At 45.9% G+C, this 22,915-nt stretch overlaps 1 protein-coding gene across 1 annotated transcript in view; it reads right to left on the bottom strand.

Moving 5' to 3' along the window:
• Positions 1 to 222: 222 nt before the first annotated feature.
• The window catches only part of SH2D6 (SH2 domain containing 6), a 72,152-nt gene continuing 49,459 nt past the window's right edge, over positions 223 to 22,915 (bottom strand). The window contains exons 12-14 of the mRNA XM_077469562.1: positions 17,686 to 17,769; positions 17,388 to 17,543; positions 223 to 962 (exon numbers count right to left, since the gene is read on the bottom strand). Of these exons, the coding sequence (XP_077325688.1) occupies positions 846 to 962; positions 17,388 to 17,543; positions 17,686 to 17,769 (357 nt within the window). The 3' untranslated portion in view covers positions 223 to 845. The remainder of the gene's footprint in view (positions 963 to 17,387; positions 17,544 to 17,685; positions 17,770 to 22,915) is intronic.

Genomic DNA, 22,915 nt, shown 5'->3' with positions numbered 1-22,915 from the left:
GCAAGGTACCATGGAATATGTAGTCCTTAGAAATTTAAAGTCAACAGAAGAGGAGAAGCTGCAAACCATGCAGGGAAGCCATGAAGTTGTGAAAAGAGATGGTCAGAAGACAGGCAGAACTCACAACATGAAGGGAGATTTTTCAGGTAAGTTCATGTTGAATTGTAAAAAATAACTATTGTTTGTATTATTAAAATGCTGATGTTGTATAATGAAAAGGTATGCTGTGGCCATAGATTTTCTTTAATGATCTATTAATTAATACAGTCTTGCATTAATCGGTGTCTTTTATATCTGTCTAGATAGATTTTAGCTTAAAAATAAACCTTTGTTATAAATATGGAAGATGCCATTGCTGACCTATTCCTGAAAATGATAATTGCCTTGCTGTTATAGCAACCCACTGACTCTTGTAAGTCACTGACCAGGAGGAAGTATGCATATCAGAAAAGTCAAAGATCCTTATCTGCATACATCAGAGTGATTGGCATGACAGCCGGGCAAACTAGCATTTATAGAGTGAGAAGTCAATCACTATGTTTCTTTCTCGGGAAAGAACAAAGAATTTTTACACTGATACTGAAAAATGAAAGTAAGTGGGACAATCAGAAATAGAAAATGTCTAAACCTCCAACTTATTTTCTGCCATGGCCTAATCCTAGGCCATGGCAGAAAATAAGTAGGAGGGTTAGACTTGCTGGTTATAGAAACATTAATATCATTGGTGGGGGTTATACACTAGCTGTAGAATGGTGAACACTAACTGCTATGGTGATAGTGATCTACGAGTAATTTATGGAGGAATCCAGCTGTACCATCAGAACAGATACAGGTGCAGAGACGTCTCATTGGAGAGCAGGGTACAGCAAGGCGGTGGACTCTCTTTCTGAAGTCTGACGGTTCACCAAGTAGAGTTGTTCATTCTGATAATGCTCAATCAGATGCACAATACTGGGAAACACCTGAGGAAAACACAAAGACATGGGTGTTATTGGAGGAAAAAACACATCAACACATTAGAAGATAAAGGGGTCATCTGAGGGTGTATTATGTACATTGTCATGGGAGACATTGTAGATCAGAAAATAAATTGAGAGACAAGAAATTTGAATTATTTGCTCTTTAATCTGTAAAACGACTGCTAAGGAAACCACAACCAGCTTTCTTGCCCTTTGAGTCATGTGTTAAAAACAAAATATCAGTGTTTAATTCCATGTACAGGGGGTCCCCTAGTTAAAAACATCCAACTTACAAACGACTCCTACTTATAAACGGAGGGAGACAACAGGAAGTGAGAGGAAATCTACCCCTAGGAAGGGAAATTCGCTCCTGTAAGAGTTATTATGGGAGAAAGGTACCTCCACTGATGCTTTATCACCAATCCTTGTTTCCACAACAACCCACACTTTTCAAAATCCAATTGTCATTGGGACAGAAAGTGAGGTGAAATCTTCTGAACAGGGGTACAGACAGCAAAATAAACATTACAGGCGTGTTAACCCCTCCCATGCTATCCGAAAAGCTTAATTTTTTTTATTTTTTTTGGCTGGAGCTACACTTAAAAAATTTACCTGTTCCAACTTACAAACAGATTCAACTTAAGAACAAACCTACAGACCCGATCTTGTTTGTAACCCGGTGACCGCCTGTATACTGCTGCAAGAATAGATGTGCGTCAATTGGCTACAAAAAACGACTGAAATATTTGTGTTAGGAGAATGAACCCTGATAAGAAAATGGCAGCAAGAGGGAACAGCCAACAGCAAAATCAACATGCTTCTGACCATGTGCATAGCAGATTGTTACATTAGATAGCAATTTGTATTTTAAACACCAGATCAATCTTTCTTGCAATTCAAAAAATAAGGAACCTGGTCCCTTTGAGGTTTGCCAAAGTCATTTCTTTATCTCGTATCCAACCAACTTAGCACTATTGTCTTCCAGAAGGTCACAATGGATTGCACAGAATGCAGCTACCAGACTACTATCTGACCAATTACTGCTGCCTTATCACATTGCTTACAATACTGGCTGCCTTTTAAATGAAGGATCTTCCACCAATAGTGAGGATTAAGCCTGGTACACACCATGTTTTTTTCCACTCAACCATGCGGGTTGAACAAAAAAAAAACTGTCAGCTCCAGTTGGAACCACTGCACTAACGACCTGAGGTTAAATATATGAAATTTGTATTGTATTGTCCATGGTAATTTTGTACGTGTCAATATCATTTTAGTATTATCATTAAAAATTATATATTTTATTATATTTTGTACACTTTATTGGCCTCTCAGCCCGTTTGAAAGTCCTTATTCTAGAGGAGACAATTTGTTTTTCAATTCATAATGACCTGAGGTTAGTACAGCAATTTCCCCAGCTGAGCTGTTGTGTTTTGAAAGGGGCACAGCCCCCCTCCCAAGAACACTCTAAGCAGCGCTCTCAGCCATTGGCTGAGAGCGCTGCTTGGGAGTCAACCGGCTGCTGGTTTTCCAGCATGCTCATCCGACAGAAGACAGCCAAACTGGCAGCTACTGTCGGACCGGCTGCCATACACATGGGCCGAATGTTGGCCGTTTTTATTGAACCAGCCAACGTCGTGCAGCATTCATCTTGTGTGCACTGGGCTTTAGGCTGGCCATACACCGTTTATTTTCATTTAGCCAGTGGCCTTAACGTAATAAAAAATGAACAGATTCCTACTTCCACACAAACAAGGTGTATTGAGGAATTCCCATCGGTACTGGCACTGTCACAAAGAATTGATCAATTGGCTGATTGGGAAAAAAATTTCCAAACATATCTCTTCAGCAAAAGTTGATCAAATGATGATTGGGTATGGCCACACAGTGAGCAAAATCCTGCCAGTCCCTGCTGAACCAGACAAATTTCAATCAGTGTATGGACAGCTTTAAAGATGGAAAGATCGGGGCCAGACTTATGACTCCTCTACCCAAAAAGTAAGTGTATTTCAGAGCATTTCGTTTTTCTGAGCATAGGGTTTGCTTACGCTGAGGAAAGGCCTGGTACAGTATGTGCCGATGAAGCTGGGTTAGGTAGGTTTATGATGTTTCTGGTTTGCTTTAATGATCGTTGAGACATTATATTAGCCACATAGGGAGTCAGTGAATTGGATGACCCTATTTGCATAGCAAGAAGGAACACTACATTATAAGTACACATCATTACCCCACATAATCATCAATCTTGAGGCACAAGAAAACAAAAAACGCCAAGAATAAATCAAAAAGCTTTTGAATTTTGTTTTTTCTTTTCTGGAAATACAATAGTATGAAATTGTTTTCCTCATCAAGAAACCCAATTTCTGAAAGTTCTACCCCAAAATACCTTTACTGTTCAACCTATTTTATAATCCCGGTTATTGTCATACCTCCATCATACTAAAGATATAAATCTGTAACTTGTACAGTACATTGAGTCCCAAAGGATGGAAGCAGCATTTGTTGAAGTGCTTTTTAACTTCCTAATCATAAAGACCAAACAATGTTTTTGATGGCCATGTACAAAAGTCCAATGGCTCCTCTTTACTTCTCACACCTACATAAATGAATGAGTATACCTTATGCTATAATTTACTGGAAACCCTCTGCTCCAGGTAGACACATGTAGTGGAGTTAGGTAACTGTTGTGTAGTGTTAAATAATCCAAACATGTGATATAAGACATGTTATGTCGTCAGTTTCTTAAACTTGCTGATACTAGTCTATTTGTCCGCGTAATGTAGGTTGTGCAGCTAAGTGAAAAGCCCCTAGGCCAGCATTCTCGGAAACCTTACTTTTTATTGGGTGGAGCCAAAGAAATATGTTGTTACAAGGTTATTCCCAAAAGCATTACATTTCTTTCATCTTTTATGTAAATTGTTATTGCACAACTGTGGATTGGTGGAGCAGTCATTCACGGTAAAAACACAGATAAAATCTTGCCATGTTTTTATATTTCCTGGCTGGAACATCATGTACCTACTCACAGGCAAAACAAATACTAAAGAGGTGACCTGCTTATGACGTAGACATTGTGCACAAACAACCTTAGGTTACATGGCACCTAACAGTTTGTACTGTTAGGTTACATGGCACCCTATGAAATATCCTACATGGCTGTCTTCTTACATGCCTGCAGATAGACACATACTAGGACACACTTCTACCTAATAGAGCATGACAATAAAAAAAGATGCACTAAGCCCCCATACACACGGTCGGACATTCCGACCACAAAATCCGTCAGATTTTTTCCGATGGATTTTGTCCGAAACTTGTGTTGCATACACACGGTCGGACAAAGTTGTCGGAAAATCCGATCATTTGGAACGTGGTGACATTCGTTGCATACGATGGGACTACGTAGAGGCTAGTAGCCAATAGCTCTGGTCTCGTAATTTGATCTGTGCATGCGTGGCACTTTGTCTGATTGGAATTCTCTACAAATGATCGGAAAAAGTCAGATCGGATTTTGTTGTCGGAAAAAGTTAGATAGAGCCCACACATGATCTGATTTTCCAACTATATAATCCAATCGTACCTTTTCCATCGGAATTTCCGACCGCATGTACAGGCCATTACATCAAGCAAGAAGGGAAGGGGATTACAGATGAATGTATTTAGCAGGGTCTTGTACTGTGTTAGCCAATAATGAATGCAGAAAGTTTTGAAGTTAAAGTGATACCCTTGTAGCGATATAACCAAGGAGCGACTGATAGATTTGGGTTCTCTGCTCTTTTCTTGGCTCTAATGGGAGCCTCACTCCTGCTGACACCACAAAAATACAAAATACAGGACTAAGCATTAGCCCTCTGAGACGTGTTTGTATGAACAAGGAAACAAACTGCCTGACTCACTTGCAGGCTCTTAGGAGAGTCTAGGTTTAAGCCTGATAAGTTGGTAAGATCGACTGCAAACCAGTAGGGCTTGCTGGATAAACCTTGATTATGAAGTATAAAACAAAGACAATTCCATAGTTCAACTTACCAACCAGTCTGCTGACCCACCAAATTAACCTGTCTAACCGTCTGTTAAAAGCAGGGGTTTAGTTAGCACACATTTGCAAACGCATGTGAAAGCTGCAATGCCTCGTCACGGCTAGTGATGGACGAACTTCCGACGGGACGTTTCGCGAACGCGAAATGCGAACGGACCCAAACGTTCGCGAAACCGAACGTTCGCCGCGGGCCCCATTGACTTCAATGGGAGGCGAACTTTGCAAACCTTCATGTCGAATTTGCGGCCACGTGGTAATTATTAGGGGGTAAAACGTAGTCCCACCATCTGGACAATGACATAATACATGTATGAGGTGAATTTGGGATCGATAACTACAAGCATTTTTATTTTATTTGGGAAATTGTTCTAACAATTCAGGACTATGGAGCTAATGAAGGCAATGGAGGAGAGGGAAGGTCAGGGACCAGGGTAGGCAAAGAAGAGGGTGCAGGAGATGATCACCAGCAGCGTGACATACCGGAATGACACATGCACCGTGATAGAGGCATCTGACAGCAGCACCGTGACATACAGCGCTCTGACAGCAGCACCGTGACATACAGCGCTGACAGCAGCACCGTGACATACAGCGCTGACAGCAGCACCGTGACATACAGCGCTGACAGCAGCACCGTGACATACAGCGCTGACAGCAGCACCGTGACATACAGCGCTGACAGCAGCACCGTGACATACAGCGCTGACAGCAGCACCGTGACATACAGCGCTGACAGCAGCACCGTGACATACAGCGCTGACAGCAGCACCGTGACATACAGCGCTGACAGCAGCACCGTGACATACAGCGCTGACAGCAGCACCGTGACATACAGCGCTGACAGCAGCACCGTGACATACAGCGCTGACAGCAGCACCGTGACATACAGCACTGACAGCAGCACCGTAAGCAGCCCCAGGAGGAAGTCAGCACAGCACAGGGATGGTGTGATCCCCTCATAATAAGAACCCCCAGGAGGAAGTCAGCACAGCACAGGGATAGTGTGATCCCTTCATAATAAGAACCCCCAGGAGGAAGTCAGCACAGCACAGGGATATCATAAGCAGCCCCAGTAGAAATATGACACCGCTCAACCTCTTCAAAGAGGAGGGTAGGGGCATATAGTACGGTGTGCTTTTTTGGGTCAAGGAAGTGAGCCAAATGAATTAAGAAGGTCTGTGTGCTTGATTAAAAAAATAGTTTATAGACATATACATGGTCTACTGGTCACATGTGTTGAATTCCTCCGAGATCCATGCCTCATTCATTTTTAGAAATGTGAGGTAGTTAACACTGTGGTGAGCTAGGCGAGTACGCTTATCGGTCACAATCCCCCCTGCTGCGCTGAACGTCCTTTCGGACAGGACACTGGATGAGGGGCAAGCCAACAGTTCGATTGCAAATTGGGCAAGCTCTGGCCAGAGGTCAAGCCTGCCCACCCAGTAGTCTAGGGGTTCATCACTCCTCAGAGCGTCCACATCGGCCGTTAACCCAATGTAGTCGGACACCTGACGGTCTAGGCGTTCCCTGATGCTGGATCCGGATGACACCTGTCGATGGGTCGGCTGAAAGAATGACCTCATATCCGAAGTCACCAACACATCTTCAAACCGGCCTCTTCTTGCAGGCGCTGTTGGATTGGTACCCGCAAATCCTTCTCTGGGAGTGGGAATTGCTCCTCTGCCAGCGCACGCAAAAGCAGAATGCAGCATTTCTCGAAGCAAGGCCTGGAAGTGCTGCATTCTGACAGCCCTCTGCGACGGCGGTAACATTTCCGCCATTTTGTGTTTGTACCGGGGGTCTAAGTACGTTGCCACCCAGTACTGGTCCTTGACCCTCATGCTTTTTATACGGGGGTCCCTATTAAAACACTGGAGCATGAAGGCCCCCATTTGCACTAAAGTGGAAGCGGTGTGGTGGCCTGGCTCCTGCTCATCATCCAGGATAATGTCGTCCTCTTCATTCTCCTCTCCCCATCCTCGCACAACAGGGATCCCAGAAAGGTTTAAAGCATGCTCTTCTTGCTCCTGCTCATCCGCCCCGGCACCATCCTCCTCTGACTCCTCATCAGACTCCTGTTGTTGACTTGTCTCAGATAGAGTAGCCCCCCCTGGGAATTCATCCAGCATTGCGACTTCCTCATCTTCCCGCTCCTGCTCCTCCACAGCCTGATCAATGACACGACGCAATGCACGCTCCAGAAAGAAGGCATAAGGTACCATGTCACTGATGGCGCCATGGCTGCGACTGACCAGTTTGGTGATCTCCTCAAATGGCCGAAGAAGTCTGCATGTGTCGCGCATGAGCAGCCACTGGCGCGGTGAAAAAAAACCCAGCTCCCCAGAACCGTTTCTTTCGCAGAGTTCATACAGGTAGACGTTAACTGCACGTTTCTGCTGGAGCAGCCTATCAAGCATATAGAAGGTTGAGTTCCATCGCGTCGGGCAATCGCAAATAAGACGTCTGACCGGCAGATGGTGTCGCCGCTGAATGTCAGCAAGGCGAGCCATGGCCGTGTAAGATCTTCTGAAATGGGCCGAGATTTTCCTTGCCTGCCGCAAGATGTCCTGGACCCCAGGGTATTTGACAAGGAATCGCTGCACGACCAAGTTTAAGACGTGTGCCATGCACGGCACGTGCGTGATTTTGCCCTGTTTCAATGCGCTAAGCAGATTGGCACCGTTGTCACACACCACTTTACCAACTGTCAAATTGAGCGGTGTTAGCCACTCATCTGCCTGTGAACGCAAAGCTGAAAGGAGTGCCGGGCCAGTGTGGCTCTTTGCTTCCAGGCACAACAGACGCAGCACGGCATGGCAACGTCTCACCTGGCATGTGGAATAGGTTCTGGGGAGCTTGGGCGGTGCAGTGGAAGAGACGCTAGCAGCGGAAAAGGAGGAGGCAGCTGAGGAGGAGAGGGAGGAGGATGGAGTAGGAGGAGGAGAAGAAGAGTCAGGCCTGCATGCAATCCGTGGCGGTAAAACCAAATCTACACGGGTGCCACGGGTTACATGCTTGACGGCCGTCAGAAGGTTCACCCAGTGGGCAGTAAAACTGATATACCTTCCCTGCCCGTGTTTGCTAGACCACGTGTCTGTGGTCAGATGTATCTTGGCACCGACACTGTGTGCCAGAGATACATTCACTTGCCGCTGAACATGGCCATATAGCTCTGGGATGCCCTTCTCTGAGAAATACTTCCTTCCTGGGACCTTCCATTGTGGTGTTCCAATGGCCACAAATTTGCGAAAGGCCTCCGAGTCCACCAGTTTATATGGCAGTAGTTGGCGGGCTATGAGTTCTGACAAGCCAGCCGCCAACCGTTGGGCAAGAGGGTTATCCGGCGTCATCATTTTTTTACGCTCAAACATTAGGCCCACGGAAGCCTGCCTTTTTGCAGAAAAATGTGAGCTTGGCGTGATGGAAGGTGGAGTGGAGGACAATTGTGAGGAGAGAGGAGAAGGAGAAGTAGAAGACGAGGCTGGACGGTGAGAGCCTGCAGTGTGGCTTTGTGTGTTCCGTTGCTCCCACTGGGCTCGGTGATGGCTGCTCATGTGCCTTCTTAAGGCGGTCGTCCCTAGGTGAGTATTGGGCTTACCGCGACTAACGCGTTGACTGCAAAGATTGCAGATGGCAACGCTATTGTCAGCAGCGGACACGTTAAAAAAAGCCCACACTGCGGAGCCATGTGCCGGTGTCCTGGGAGCGCCAGATGTGACCGTACATGGTCGATGACTCGCTCCTGATACATTTGCAGTCTGCTTTGTCCCTGCTGTGCAATGTAAGTCATTGCTGCTTCTCCTCCCTATCTGCTGGTCCATATCTCCCTCTGAACTCCCCTCCTCTTCCTCTCTTGTGGGCACCCACGTGACATCACTAGACACGTCATCATCAACGTCACCTTCCCCACCGCTATAAGTAGAGATCTCGGAGTAGGCAGCAACACCGGGGACCAACCTCCTCCTTGGGCTGATCTGGGTACTGGCGTCAGACTGCTGAGTAGCGCTTGTTGCTACCTCCTCTTCCTGATCCAATACCAAGAGTGGCTGCGCATCAGAAATGTCCTCTTGATATGGATCGGAAAATAATTCCAGTGACTCAAGCGGAAGGTATGTGGTGGTGGTGGTGGTGGTGGTGTTGTTGGTGGTAGTGTCTTTGGGGGTGCACATAGCAGAGAGTGAAGAAGAGGGTGCAGATCGAGAGGATGAGGAGGGTGCAGAAGAGTAAGGCTGAGCGAGCCACTCAACCAAGTCTGGTGCATCCTTTAAAGTAATTGAACGCACCTTCTGCAACTTCCCACTTTGGCTCAAGCCTGTTGCTCCTGCCCTACCCCTACCACCCCTGCGGAAGGGCCTGCCTCTTCCTCTGCCTGTCATTTTTTAAATGACCCTGTGACAAAACTCTTAGTCCCTATACCGCTGAAGGACTGCTGCAGTATAGGTGAGCGGTCAGCAGTGGTGCACGTCAACCCTATCTATTGTGGACCGATAGCGGTCCTTACAGAACAGCAGACTGTACCGCACTCAAGCCTATGTACCGTAGCACCCTATACCAAGTTACCAGTCCTTATAAGAACTTTTGTGGACCAAGCAGGTTGTGTATTAGTGTTTAGCAGACTGTACGTCAGTCCCTATACCGCTGAAGGACTGCTGCAGTATAGGGCAGCGGTCAGCAGTGGTGCACTTCAACCCTATCTATTGTGGACCGATAGCGGTCCTTACAGAACAGCAGACTGTACCGCACTCAAGCCTATGTACCGTAGCACCCTATACCAAGTTACCAGTCCTTATAAGAACTTTTGTGGAACAAGCAGGTTGTGTGTTAGTGATTAGCAGACTGTACGTCAGTCCCTATACCGCTGAAGGACTGCTGCAGTATAGGTGAGCGGTCAGCAGTGGTGCACGTCAACCCTATCTATTGTGGACCGATAGCGGTCCTTACAGAACAGCAGACTGTACCGCACTCAAGCCTATGTACCGTAGCACCCTATACCAAGTTACCAGTCCTTATAAGAACTTTTGTGGACCAAGCAGGTTGTGTATTAGTGTTTAGCAGACTGTACGTCAGTCCCTATACCGCTGAAGGACTGCTGCAGTATAGGGCAGCGGTCAGCAGTGGTGCACGTCAACCCTATCTATTGTGGACCGATAGCGGTCCTTACAGAACAGCAGACTGTACCGCACTCAAGCCTATGTACCGTAGCACCCTATACCAAGTTACCAGTCCTTATAAGAACTTTTGTGGAACAAGCAGGTTGTGTGTTAGTGATTAGCAGACTGTACGTCAGTCCCTATACCGCTGAAGGACTGCTGCAGTATAGGGCAGCGGTCAGCAGTGGTGCACGTCAACCCTATCTATTGTGGACCGATAGCGGTCCTTACAGAACAGCAGACTGTACCGCACTCAAGCCTATGTACCGTAGCACCCTATACCAAGTTACCAGTCCTTATAAGAACTTTTGTGGACCAAGCAGGTTGTGTATTAGTGTTTAGCAGACTGTACGTCAGTCCCTATACCGCTGAAGGACTGCTGCAGTATAGGGCAGCGGTCAGCAGTGGTGCACGTCAACCCTATCTATTGTGGACCGATAGCGGTCCTTACAGAACAGCAGACTGTACCGCACTCAAGCCTATGTACCGTAGCACCCTATACCAAGTTACCAGTCCTTATAAGAACTTTTGTGGAACAAGCAGGTTGTGTGTTAGTGATTAGCAGACTGTACGTCAGTCCCTATACCGCTGAAGGACTGCTGCAGTATAGGTGAGCGGTCAGCAGTGGTGCACGTCAACCCTATCTATTGTGGACCGATAGCGGTCCTTACAGAACAGCAGACTGTACCGCACTCAAGCCTATGTACCGTAGCACCCTATACCAAGTTACCAGTCCTTATAAGAACTTTTGTGGACCAAGCAGGTTGTGTATTAGTGTTTAGCAGACTGTACGTCAGTCCCTATACCGCTGAAGGACTGCTGCAGTATAGGGCAGCGGTCAGCAGTGGTGCACGTCAACCCTATCTATTGTGGACCGATAGCGGTCCTTACAGAACAGCAGACTGTACCGCACTCAAGCCTATGTACCGTAGCACCCTATACCAAGTTACCAGTCCTTATAAGAACTTTTGTGGAACAAGCAGGTTGTGTGTTAGTGATTAGCAGACTGTACGTCAGTCCCTATACCGCTGAAGGACTGCTGCAGTATAGGTGAGCGGTCAGCAGTGGTGCACGTCAACCCTATCTATTGTGGACCTATAGCGGTCCTTACAGAACAGCAGACTGTACCGCACTCAAGCCTATGTACCGTAGCACCCTATACCAAGTTACCAGTCCTTATAAGAACTTTTGTGGACCAAGCAGGTTGTGTATTAGTGTTTAGCAGACTGTACGTCAGTCCCTATACCGCTGAAGGACTGCTGCAGTATAGGGCAGCGGTCAGCAGTGGTGCACGTCAACCCTATCTATTGTGGACCGATAGCGGTCCTTACAGAACAGCAGACTGTACCGCACTCAAGCCTATGTACCGTAGCACCCTATACCAAGTTACCAGTCCTTATAAGAACTTTTGTGGAACAAGCAGGTTGTGTGTTAGTGATTAGCAGACTGTACGTCAGTCCCTATACCGCTGAAGGACTGCTGCAGTATAGGTGAGCGGTCAGCAGTGGTGCACGTCAACCCTATCTATTGTGGACCGATAGCGGTCCTTACAGAACAGCAGACTGTACCGCACTCAAGCCTATGTACCGTAGCACCCTATACCAAGTTACCAGTCCTTATAAGAACTTTTGTGGACCAAGCAGGTTGTGTATTAGTGTTTAGCAGACTGTACGTCAGTCCCTATACCGCTGAAGGACTGCTGCAGTATAGGGCAGCGGTCAGCAGTGGTGCACGTCAACCCTATCTATTGTGGACCGATAGCGGTCCTTACAGAACAGCAGACTGTACCGCACTCAAGCCTATGTACCGTAGCACCCTATACCAAGTTACCAGTCCTTATAAGAACTTTTGTGGAACAAGCAGGTTGTGTGTTAGTGATTAGCAGACTGTACGTCAGTCCCTATACCGCTGAAGGACTGCTGCAGTATAGGGCAGCGGTCAGCAGTGGTGCACGTCAACCCTATCTATTGTGGACCGATAGCGGTCCTTACAGAACAGCAGACTGTACCGCACTCAAGCCTATGTACCGTAGCACCCTATACCAAGTTACCAGTCCTTATAAGAACTTTTGTGGAACAAGCAGGTTGTGTGTTAGTGATTAGCAGACTGTACGTCAGTCCCTATACCGCTGAAGGACTGCTGCAGTATAGGGCAGCGGTCAGCAGTGGTGCACGTCAACCCTATCTATTGTGGACCGATAGCGGTCCTTACAGAACAGCAGACTGTACCGCACTCAAGCCTATGTACCGTAGCACCCTATACCAAGTTACCAGTCCTTATAAGAACTTTTGTGGAACAAGTGAGTTGTGAATGTTTAGCAGACTGCAGCAGAAGGGCAGCAGTCAAGTATAATATCCTTTCTATATTTGGAAGAAAGAATATTATACATGTACAAGCCTATTACTGTACCACTGATACCAGTCCTGAAAAGAACCTTTGTGGAACTAATAATAACAGCAAGTCTTTAAAATTACCCTCACTGCCTGACAACACTGCTTCCTTCCTGTCCCTATACAAATTGGCAAAAAAAGAGAACGATTAGTGGTTACTGGAACAGCTCTTTTGTGGACCTTGATAGTAACAGCTAATGATGATGATGATGATGATGATGATGAAAGACTAATCTGGCTGTCCCTGTAGCATACACCGTCCTTTCCCTTTCTCTAAACTAACAAAAGACACTCAGGCTGCTGCAAGAATCAGCAGCACAGCAAACCTATCAACACCTAACACCTATACCAGTCCTGAAAAGAACTTTTGTGTACCAAATAGCTAGTGGTTTATCTCTCCCTACTCCACACAGGAACCTGTCCCTATCGTAACAGAAGAAAGAATGTAAAATGGCCACCGGATCGGGTGTATTTATAGGTTAGGGGGAATGTACAAGTGTCCATGTGCTGTCATGTCTCAATTGGCTGTCCTGTATCACATGATAAACGTGTCACCAAAGGTTAAAGTTCTTGTATACATTAAACACGTAAGTCCGCCGCGGCGAACGACGGAAAAAGGCGTTCGAACGTGCGGACCGCGAATGTCGGAAATTCGCCGCGAAACGACCGCCGGGCGAAACGTTCGTCCATCACTAGTCACGGCACCCTGCGTTGCTTGCAGTCCTAACACTACAGATTTATAAGTGTCTCCACAGTGGAAGCACATGCATGGAATGGATAGATGTGGGAAAGGTGAGCCTGGAGACTGCCCAAGCCCCCTTAAAGGAACAGGAGCACACTGGACACCCAGCAAGAGCACAATGGCTCACTAAACCCCTGCTTTTAACAGACGGTTAGACAGGTTAATTTGGATTGTCAGCAGACTGGTTGGTGAGTTGAGCTATGGAATTGTCTTTTTTTATATGTATATAGCCTCTATGGGCTCCTCACTGTGAAGGCCAGTTATAAGTGTGGGGAGTGGCCAGTTTTTTGCTATTGATCATGAAGTAGTCTGAAAATTGGTTCTTCTGCTGGCTCAGTTGGGGCCCTTACGTTGGTGTGCAGTGTAAGATGCTGCCCTTTAAGATGTGGAATGAACAAGATAGTTCCCTTTAAGAGGCAAAGTTGTTGGTAAGGTCACTTTAAGTGATGAGATTGTTGACACAGTTCATGTTAAGAGATTAGATTGTTAGCAAGGATCACTTTAAGGGGCCATACGGTGGGGCTCTGGCACATGACTGTCATAAGGTTCCATTGCACATCTATAACATCATTTTGTGTGCATCCAGCCTCAATCACAGTAGGTGTTCCATGGCTGTGCAAGCAGTCATGAATAGCTATAGCTGTTGGCCTGTTACTGTATGAGCTAAGCAGCCACATCTATTCACACACATCATTCTAAAAGCAGGAATCTGAAGATTCCCAACACTGGAAATCACAGGGTATGCTGATGATCAATACATAAGAGCAGAGGCATAGAGCGCAGGAAATTGTCAACCCACATTATTTTTCTTGTACGTATTGAACAGATACATATACAAATGATTTCAATGCTTGTATATTTAATAGGGATGTTACTGATTAAAATGTTTGTGTTTGATTAACCACTTGAGACCCGCGCTATAGCCGAATGACGGCTACAGCGCGGATCTCCTTTTCCGGGACTACGTCTATTGACGTAGTCCCGTGCACGAGCGGCCTGCGCGCCCCCTGAGGGGCGCGCGCGGCGCGCTCTGTGATCGCACCGATCTGTGCAAGGGGTCAATCCCGACCCCTTATCACGTGATCAGCTGTCAGCCAATGACAGCTGATCATGTGATATAACGGAGCAGGTAATCGGCTATTATTCCTCCTCGCGCTGACAGCGCGAGGAGAAAAAAAAAAGAGGCGATCACCGGCGGCCGTGATCGGGACATCAGTCCCGATCACGGCCAGCCCTGCCAGTGCCCACCTGCCCCCTGCCAGTGCCCACCTGCCCCCTCATAACTATTCATAATAAAAAATTAGTGCCCCCGTCAGTGCCACCCAGCAGTGCCCACAGTGCCACCCAGCAGTGCCCACAATCTGCCTCAACAAAGGTGCTGCACCCCAGTGCCACATATCCGTGCCCATCAGTGTCATCTACCAGTGCCCATCAGTGCCCAGCAGTGCCGCCCATCAGTGCCCAGCAGTGCCACCTATCAGAGCCACCTATCAATGCCCATCAGTCCCATCTATCAGTGGTACCTATCAGTGCCCATCTGTGCCACCTATCCGTGCCACCCATCTGTGCCACCCATCCGTGCCACCCATCCATGCCCATCTTTGCCCATCAGTGCCGCCTTATCTGTGCCCATCGGTGCCGCCTTATCTGTGCCTATTAGTGCCGCCTTAACTATGCCTATCAGTGCCCACCAATGCAGCCTATCAGCGCCCACCAATGCAGCCCATCTGTGCCCACCAGTGCAGCCTATCAGTGCCGCCTCATCAGCGCACTTCAATGAAGGAGAAAAATGACCTGTTTGCAAAATTTTATAACAAACTATTAAACATGATTTTTTTTTTTTTGCATCTTTTTTTGTTTGTTTAGCAAAAAATAAAACTCCCAGCTGTGATTAAATACCACCAAAAGAAAGCTCTATTTGTGGGAAAAAAATGATAAAAATTTCATTTGGGTACAGTGTTGTATGCCCGCGCAATTGTCATTCAAAGTGCATCAGCGCTGAAAGCTGAAAATTGGTCTGGGACTGAGGGGGGTTTAAGTGCCCAGTAAGCAAGTGGTTAATCGATTTTTTTTATCGATTAATCGACTAATTTTGATTAATGATAACGCACATACAGATCCAACTACTTTTAGCTGATCTCCTTGCTTTGCAACTCTGCATTAGTCAGTGGTAAATGTGGTATACACTATATACAATCACCTGACACTACTTAGTTTCCACAATCCATGACTTAACTTCACAGTTCACACAAATACATTTTAAATTCAAACTGTAGCACTGACGTAAGTCATTTATTTTCCCACAGTAGCGTGACAATCCCTCCACCACTGGCCTAACTAATCACTCTCACTTTATGGCATGCACCCTTGTGCAAACATGTGGTCATGCAAGCGGGTATCAAAAGGGTTAACACGGACCATAAACTTCTTGTCTAACATCCCCTTAGATTTCAGCAAGGACGCCAGGTCATGAGTAGAAAGAAAAGATCTAAGTGCTCACTGCTTAAGTATAAGATTACATTTTTGTGTTCAAACACAAACTACTCACATAAAGATGATAAAAACACAGCATGTAAAGCCGACAATCGTGTTAGTTCTGTAGGGCAGCAGCGGGTGACATCATGCATAGCTCCTCCCCCGTATGCATTGCGTTCAATCAACTTCAACGTCACCGGACTCCTCCCCCCTTCCCTTCCTTAGCAGATGGAGGCACTTGGAGAAGGGGGTAGGAGTCTGGTGACGTCGATGTCCGTGACATCACCGGATCTCCGACCGAACTCCCTGAAGACCCGGGAGCAGTCGGAGATGTGAGAACCGATCAAAAATGTTACATTTCAAAAGGGAACAAATAAGGGTACATAAAGGGAAACTAAACTCTCTCGCCATTGGCTCCTGCTGCTGTCAATCAAAGTCAGTCAGCCAATGAGTAATGAAAGGTGACGGCCTGGGGCTCCATGTCAGAATGGACACAGGGAGCTGTGGCTCAGCTTGGGTGCCCCCATGGTAAGCTGTTTGCTGTGGGGGCACTCAACAGGAGGAGGGGCAAGAAGCACCAAAGAGGGACCTGAGAAGAGGAGGATCTGGGCTGCTCTGTGCAAAACCTGTGCACAGAGCAGGTATGTATAACATGTTTGTTATTTTTAACTAAAAAAAAAGTAGACTTTAGTATCACTTTAACTTTTTTCAATCTTTATGTGGCTAGCATTTGTAAATAGTTAGAAGGTATATTAATTTACTTTATAATATTTATAATTTATATTTTATTTTTATATTATTAATTTATATATTATAATTATTTACTTTTTAAATGTTTTTATTTACTTTTTTACATTTGTTCAGTTGCTTCCTGGTTTCTGGTCTAAGCCAAAATTATTAAATTATGTCATGCATCCCAGGAGTTTTTATGGGCATTTTTACTTTCATCTGGGGGGGGGGGGGGGGGGAGAGGAGCTAACTAAGCACACCCTCCTGCCTAAATGCCTGAGTTAAGGGCAGATGGATTCCAGGAATTAAATGCTACACAAATCATCTTCCCTTACTCAAGATGGCCATGGCTAGAAATGCTAGGGGAGTGTCTATCAAAGTGATTTCTCAACAAAATAGAGCATGGAGACATTCCTGGGTGGGTGAGTTTGCTTTGATTATATAAAAAAATCATTCAATACTATTTTTGATGCTCAGATGCAGTTTGGTTCCCCTTTAATTGTTAGGGTTAACATACACTTTAAAGACAGATGAATGACCGCAATGCCCTGTTTAACAGTCCAGCCCCTTAGGCTACCCCAGGGTACATTTCCAACACATCCATTAAAAGCATTAACACAAGGGACTTGCCCCTCAATTTTCATAACATTTCATTTTATTGCTTCTCAAAAACATTATTAATCATCTGCAAATGAGCTGTACAACACAAATTAGAGCTCAATTTCCAAGACACAATGCTTCAATTCTATACCAACCCTTTGGGAAGCTTGGAGCTACAATGACAGCTGTCAATCTGCACTACCCAATCCTGTGTTTTCACATCATATCACAGTTCACTACCCAGCATGGCAGAGATGTGCCTAGAATTAACATGTGACAATGGTAAATAACATTGTAATCACTCACCTCTTCATGCCTTTTGCCCTCTTTTCCCAAAGAGAACCCAAGAGTCCCTGCTGTTCTAATAGGGATGTTGTAAATGTGGTCATGGTAAAGCACTGCCAGGGTATATGAGTGCAACTGATTTTGTGCTGAGCTGTGACGCACCAGAAAACATCCGTCCTACACATATAATAAAAGTTATAATAGTTGAAATTTTTATTTTCAGCTTTTTAAGTACACTAAAGTATAGTTGATAAAAAGTGGAGTTTTAGGTAGGAGAACCTACAAGCTGCATTTAAATTTGTACTAGATGTATTTGTACCTTATTAACTCTACGGAGCGCCCACTCTGCCTCTCTGCGCTCCATCTCTCCTCCATACCAAGGTTTACTCTCCAGTCCCATATTCTGTAATAGAAAACAGATCAATGGTAGTAAAACCAGAAGGCTTCATGCGGTAATTACATGCCAGTCCCGCAGTTAGTTACCCATACATAAAATACCAGTCCTGTCAGTGCCCGTGAAATAACATTGCCTTTCCATTGCCTAGCTGTTGCCAATAGCATTTCATTAACATGCACAAGCTGCTTTATCAAATTCTGGTAATGCATGAGTGTGTGAGCATGTAGAGATGGTTATTACTGGGGGTACAGAGGGGCAGCTGCCACAAGAGCAGCATTTATTTTTGCGGTGGTGGGTGTTGTGAGGGTCTGGCAGTGTGATCATCACTTCCTCACATTGCTACTACTTTTATCTCAAAGAAGAGGCTCCTACAGAATTTTGAGCTCTCCATGTTAGCCAAAGTGTCCATGCAAACTTTGGCTTTTTCAGGTGTTTTCAGGCATATGCTCCTACAGGCAGAAAAAAAACTTGCGTTTTTGAAAGGAGCAAGTGCCCCAAAGAGCTCAAAGAAGCTTGAAAATACATGAAAATGTTTGTGTAGCGGCCATTTACCCATTGCAGGGTGGTCTTAACTTAATGTGCTTACCGGTTACCTTCTCTCGGCCTGCTCCTCCACTTCTAGGGGTTCCCAGGGTTGATACCCAACGACTTGTACACTGACACAGATGAAGTCCTTTCAAAAAGGTTTTATTCTGCAGTAGAACTTTCAATTAACATGGTCTCTTAGGGAACAGAGGGCACGGGTGAAGAACTCGGGCACCTTGAACTACAGGTCTAGCAAAATCTCTATTTCCACCCAGAGAGTAGCCACTCGCAGCTGGGTACTTCAAGGCCGAACAGGTCTCTAGCCAGAGATCATGGCAGTCAGCACGTTGACTCAAACTTAAACAAACAACTTAAGGGCAAACAGGAACCTTTTTCCTCCATACCTGGAACGTTTCCCGTCTCCTCTATGGTACTGGAAAAGTGTGAATTCGTCAATGTCCTTCTCAACTCGGTAACCAGGCACTTCTCAGGATGCCACTTGCCGGCTCTCCTTCAAAGAGTCCTCCCCCGGTCACTTCCACGAGCTGCGGTGTCCCTCCAAGCCGAGAGCACACCTGGACACTTTTAATCCTCCCTCGGTTAATGCGCCTCAGATCAGCAGGTTCCGAGACTCGGGAACAGACGGATCCCTACCCCAGACCAAGCAGGTCTATCAGGGGCCAATGACAGGAACATGTTGCGGGGTGTCGAACACCCCGTGACCGGGACCCCTCACGGGGCTACCCCAGTCCTGGAACCAGACCAGACCACACGGGTCTCTCGAACAACTCCGGAACCCCGAACATGTGACCCACACCCCTTTAAGTACCCCCTCCCAGACTCCTCAGCGGGCCCTGGCACTCCCGCTGATTGGTTCCGAGAGGGCCGATACCAAAACATCCAACTAGACTTGGTTCTAGCCTGTCATGTGCAACTCGCCGTCCACATGACCAGGCAGAACTTCCAAACACAGTCTAGCCAGACTGGTGTTGAGGCCTACCTACACAATTAACCCTCAGAACCTTTACAGTTCTGAGGCCAAAAACTCAATTTACAGACGTGTGACATTTGATCCCAAATGTCATCCACTACATTTGTTCCAGCTTTTTGTTTTGTTTATACAGGCTGAACCAGCAGGGACACCCGTGGTTATATTCTTTTGGGGCTAACAGGCTCTGATCAGCATACCAAGCTGAGGAATGGAAATATTTCTGAGTGGATACATTCAGTCATCTCTTTGGGCTCTCTATCATTGATTGGGTGCAAGCTTGGTAATCTTCACTGACAGTGATTGGATATGTGCGATGTAAAGTTTCATCTCTCATATAATCTATCTCAGTTGAATCCACTTGATTTTTTGATCTGAGAATTACCAATAATCTTGGCTAGATCAGGGGTGGAACCTTCGTCTCTCGAATCCAAGTATCAGGGTTTTTGATTCATTCTTTTACCAGTTGTGAACCCACATTGGTGGATAGAAATCACTCTGGTTTCGTAATTATTGAATAGGGTGTCCCTGATATCTGATTTCTGAAGATCACATTCCTGAAGATCACGAGCACCTACCCAATAATGTCCTGAGGAAGCAATTTGTGAAACGCGTTGACAGACATGAGTGCATGGAGAAGCTTATGGATTTCATTTATTCATACACTTTGTACAGTACATGTATCCATATGGACTTTATCTATATCCATATCTCCATGCCTATTGTATTGGGTATTTGTTGATCCTGTCAGTCAGAAGGGTGCTATGTGTGTTAAATATCCTTTTAATTAGTATATTTTGTAATAAAGATTTATATATTTTTAGATATACACCGTCTCTTGTTGTGCCCACAAAATCCACTTATTTTGTGAGTTTTAACTCATTCAATCCTCCTTCTATATATTGGATGTAGGCATAGTAGAAGTCCTCCCTTTCTATGCCTGTAAAAGCAGTTTTTTTTTTTTAATGGCAGAGCCCTTAAAGTCTAGTTCTGGGCTTGTGGCCAACACACAAAATGGGACTGGGCTGAACCTACCCCCCGGCTGCACTGAACTCACAGCTGCAGTTGTGCGCTGGGAGGATACATTGCTGAACTTGTCGCATTAACCTGCTTTCTATTTTTGTTAGAACTTTGTACTTTACAAGTGACATTTCATTAAGTTATATTTACACAGCAGTGTTGGGATACAGTGGTTGGAAACCAAATCCTAAAAAGTATTTTAGTACCTATATAAGGGTCCTTCCTCAAGGGTGGTCCAATCAGGTCCACTTATCAGTTTTTCAGATGGACCTGTTGAGATGGTCAATGCATTCCTTTGGCCCAGCAGGTGTAAACAGACTTGTGTACATTTACACCTGCCTACCTCTGTATTCGATCAGGCACAAAAAAAAAAAATGTGGAGGACTGTACCCTCCTCAGTTTGGGTGGACCAGGTTGGAGCTAGTCGGATGTAAACAGACAGCGGGGGGCGTTTACTCCCGGCTGCCCATACAGCGGAGCGGGGTCTGTCCATGCAGAGGCGTATCTAGGGAAAATGGCGCTTATGGCAAGCACTGAAACTGCCCCTGTCAAAACATTTGAAACCCATCTTTAATATAGCCTTAACAAAAAAAAAAAAACAGCTAACAAAACTACAAGTCAAGCTCTTTAATCTTTAAATTAACAAATTATGGATTGGCACTGATAGGCAGCACTGATTTGCAGTATTTATGGGCACTGATAAGGCAGCACTGATGAAGTAGCACTAACACTGATAGGTGACACAGATGAGCTGCATTGATGGGCACTAATAGGTGACACTGGCACTGACAGGTGGCACTGATGAGCTGCACCGATAGGTGACACCGACAGGTCCCACTCATGAGCTGCACTGATAGGTGGCACTGATGAACTGCACTGATATAGATGGTACCAATATAGGTGGCACTGATAGGTAGCACTGATGAGCTGCACTGATTTAGGTGGCACTGTCTAGCCCTGTTTGGGGGGGGGGGGGGGGGCGGGCTTTGGTGACATATCAAGGTTATAAACAGACCCCTAATATCTAACTTTTGAGACAGTTTGAGAGAGAAAGGGACTGAGGACAGAGATTCCTCAGTCCCTTTCTCTTCAGCCTCAGCTGCACTGGACAGTGAATGCGAAGAGAATGGGAAGTGCTCTGTGCTCAGCAGCTTACTATTTATTCACAGATAGAATGATAGCAAACCCCCCCCCCCCCCTTCCTCCTCCGCAGCTGATGGGAGAGGACAGAGGAGAGGCCATAAGTGCTGCAGGGAGCCATCACTGAGTGAAGACAGGTGGCAACCCCAAACCTCCTAACATTTTGAGATGGCAATGAGGGACACCTACTAGTAAATGTATGTAGGCTTAGGACACGCCCCCTGCCACACCCCCTTAAACGAGCATTAACCAAACAAAAAAGGTTAATTAAATCCACAAGTGATTTTTTTACCACTATTATTCCTTTTATATTGGTTTTTAAAATGTGCAAATGCAGCAATTTAGAATTGGATGAAAAGTTTAGCACTGGGAAACACTTTTTGAAAGATAAAAAGTGCATTTGATATACAGCTATATAGATCAGACCAAAATGAGGGACAAATGAGAGACAAATGAGGGGGAAAGAGGGACAGAGGGACATTGCCCCAAATCAGGGACAGTCCCTCAAAATCAGGGAAAGTTGGGAGCTATGGAACCCTATCACCCTCCGTACTCGGTCCAGCCGACTTCTCCTACCTGGGGACAAGGAACTGGATGCAGTGCTCCTTCTGCAGCATTCTCCTGAGTGAGCCGAGAGCCAGGGACCGGTGGTGTCCCTTCCTCTTGAAAACCGAGCCGAGCAAAGGACCACGCGGTGTGGGACACTATCACTTTCACTTCAGGCGGAGTGATCTACCCCACTGCGGCTCCTGTCAATTTAATTAAAGCCCTAGCCTGCCTCCGTGTATTGAAATAGAAGGGGCCGGGACTTTAATTTAATTGTTGGGAGCCGCAGTGCCGTGGATCACTCCGCCTGCACCCGAAAGTGTTGAAATAATCCCTATTTCTGCCCATTATCGGCCTTGACGCTAATTCTCCCAGTGTCAGTTTCATTTAATTGGGGGGGCACAGGATAATGTTGGGGGGTCATGGCCCCCTCTGAAGTGCCCCCTTCATATGGTGCCCATGGCACTTGCCATATGTGCCATACCCTGGATACTACTGAATGCTACTGCGTCCATGTCCGCTCTGCATAAACTGAGCAGACATGGCCCTGTCATCCTCCTGCTTTTCTCCAATCAGCAGAAGATCTTTAAGCAGATCCCATGCTGATTGGAACGCAAATTGTTGGTTTGAAAGGCCGCTTAATGTGACACACAGGGAGGGATTTACTAAAACTGGTTCACACAGAATCTAGTGCAGCCGTGCATAGTAACCAATCAGCTTCTAGGTTTTATGCTCTATTCATACCAGTGTGACTTCAAAGTCACACGATTTTGAGTGCGACTTTCATGCGACTTTACACTCCCTGCCACTCAAGCTGCAAGAAAGTTGAATCAAAGTAGTCCAGGAACCTCTTCAGAGTCACTGTGACTTTAAGCCACATAGATTGGAACAGGTGCTATTGAAATCAATGGGCCATAACTTGTCATGCATCTT

Source organism: Lithobates pipiens, unplaced genomic scaffold (assembly GCF_037356315.1).
Source record: "Lithobates pipiens isolate NorthernLeopardFrog02 unplaced genomic scaffold, aLitPip1_a1.2 Scaffold_8, whole genome shotgun sequence".
NCBI lineage: Eukaryota > Metazoa > Chordata > Amphibia > Anura > Ranidae > Lithobates > Lithobates pipiens.
This window is presented reverse-complemented; position numbering and strand designations above follow the sequence as displayed.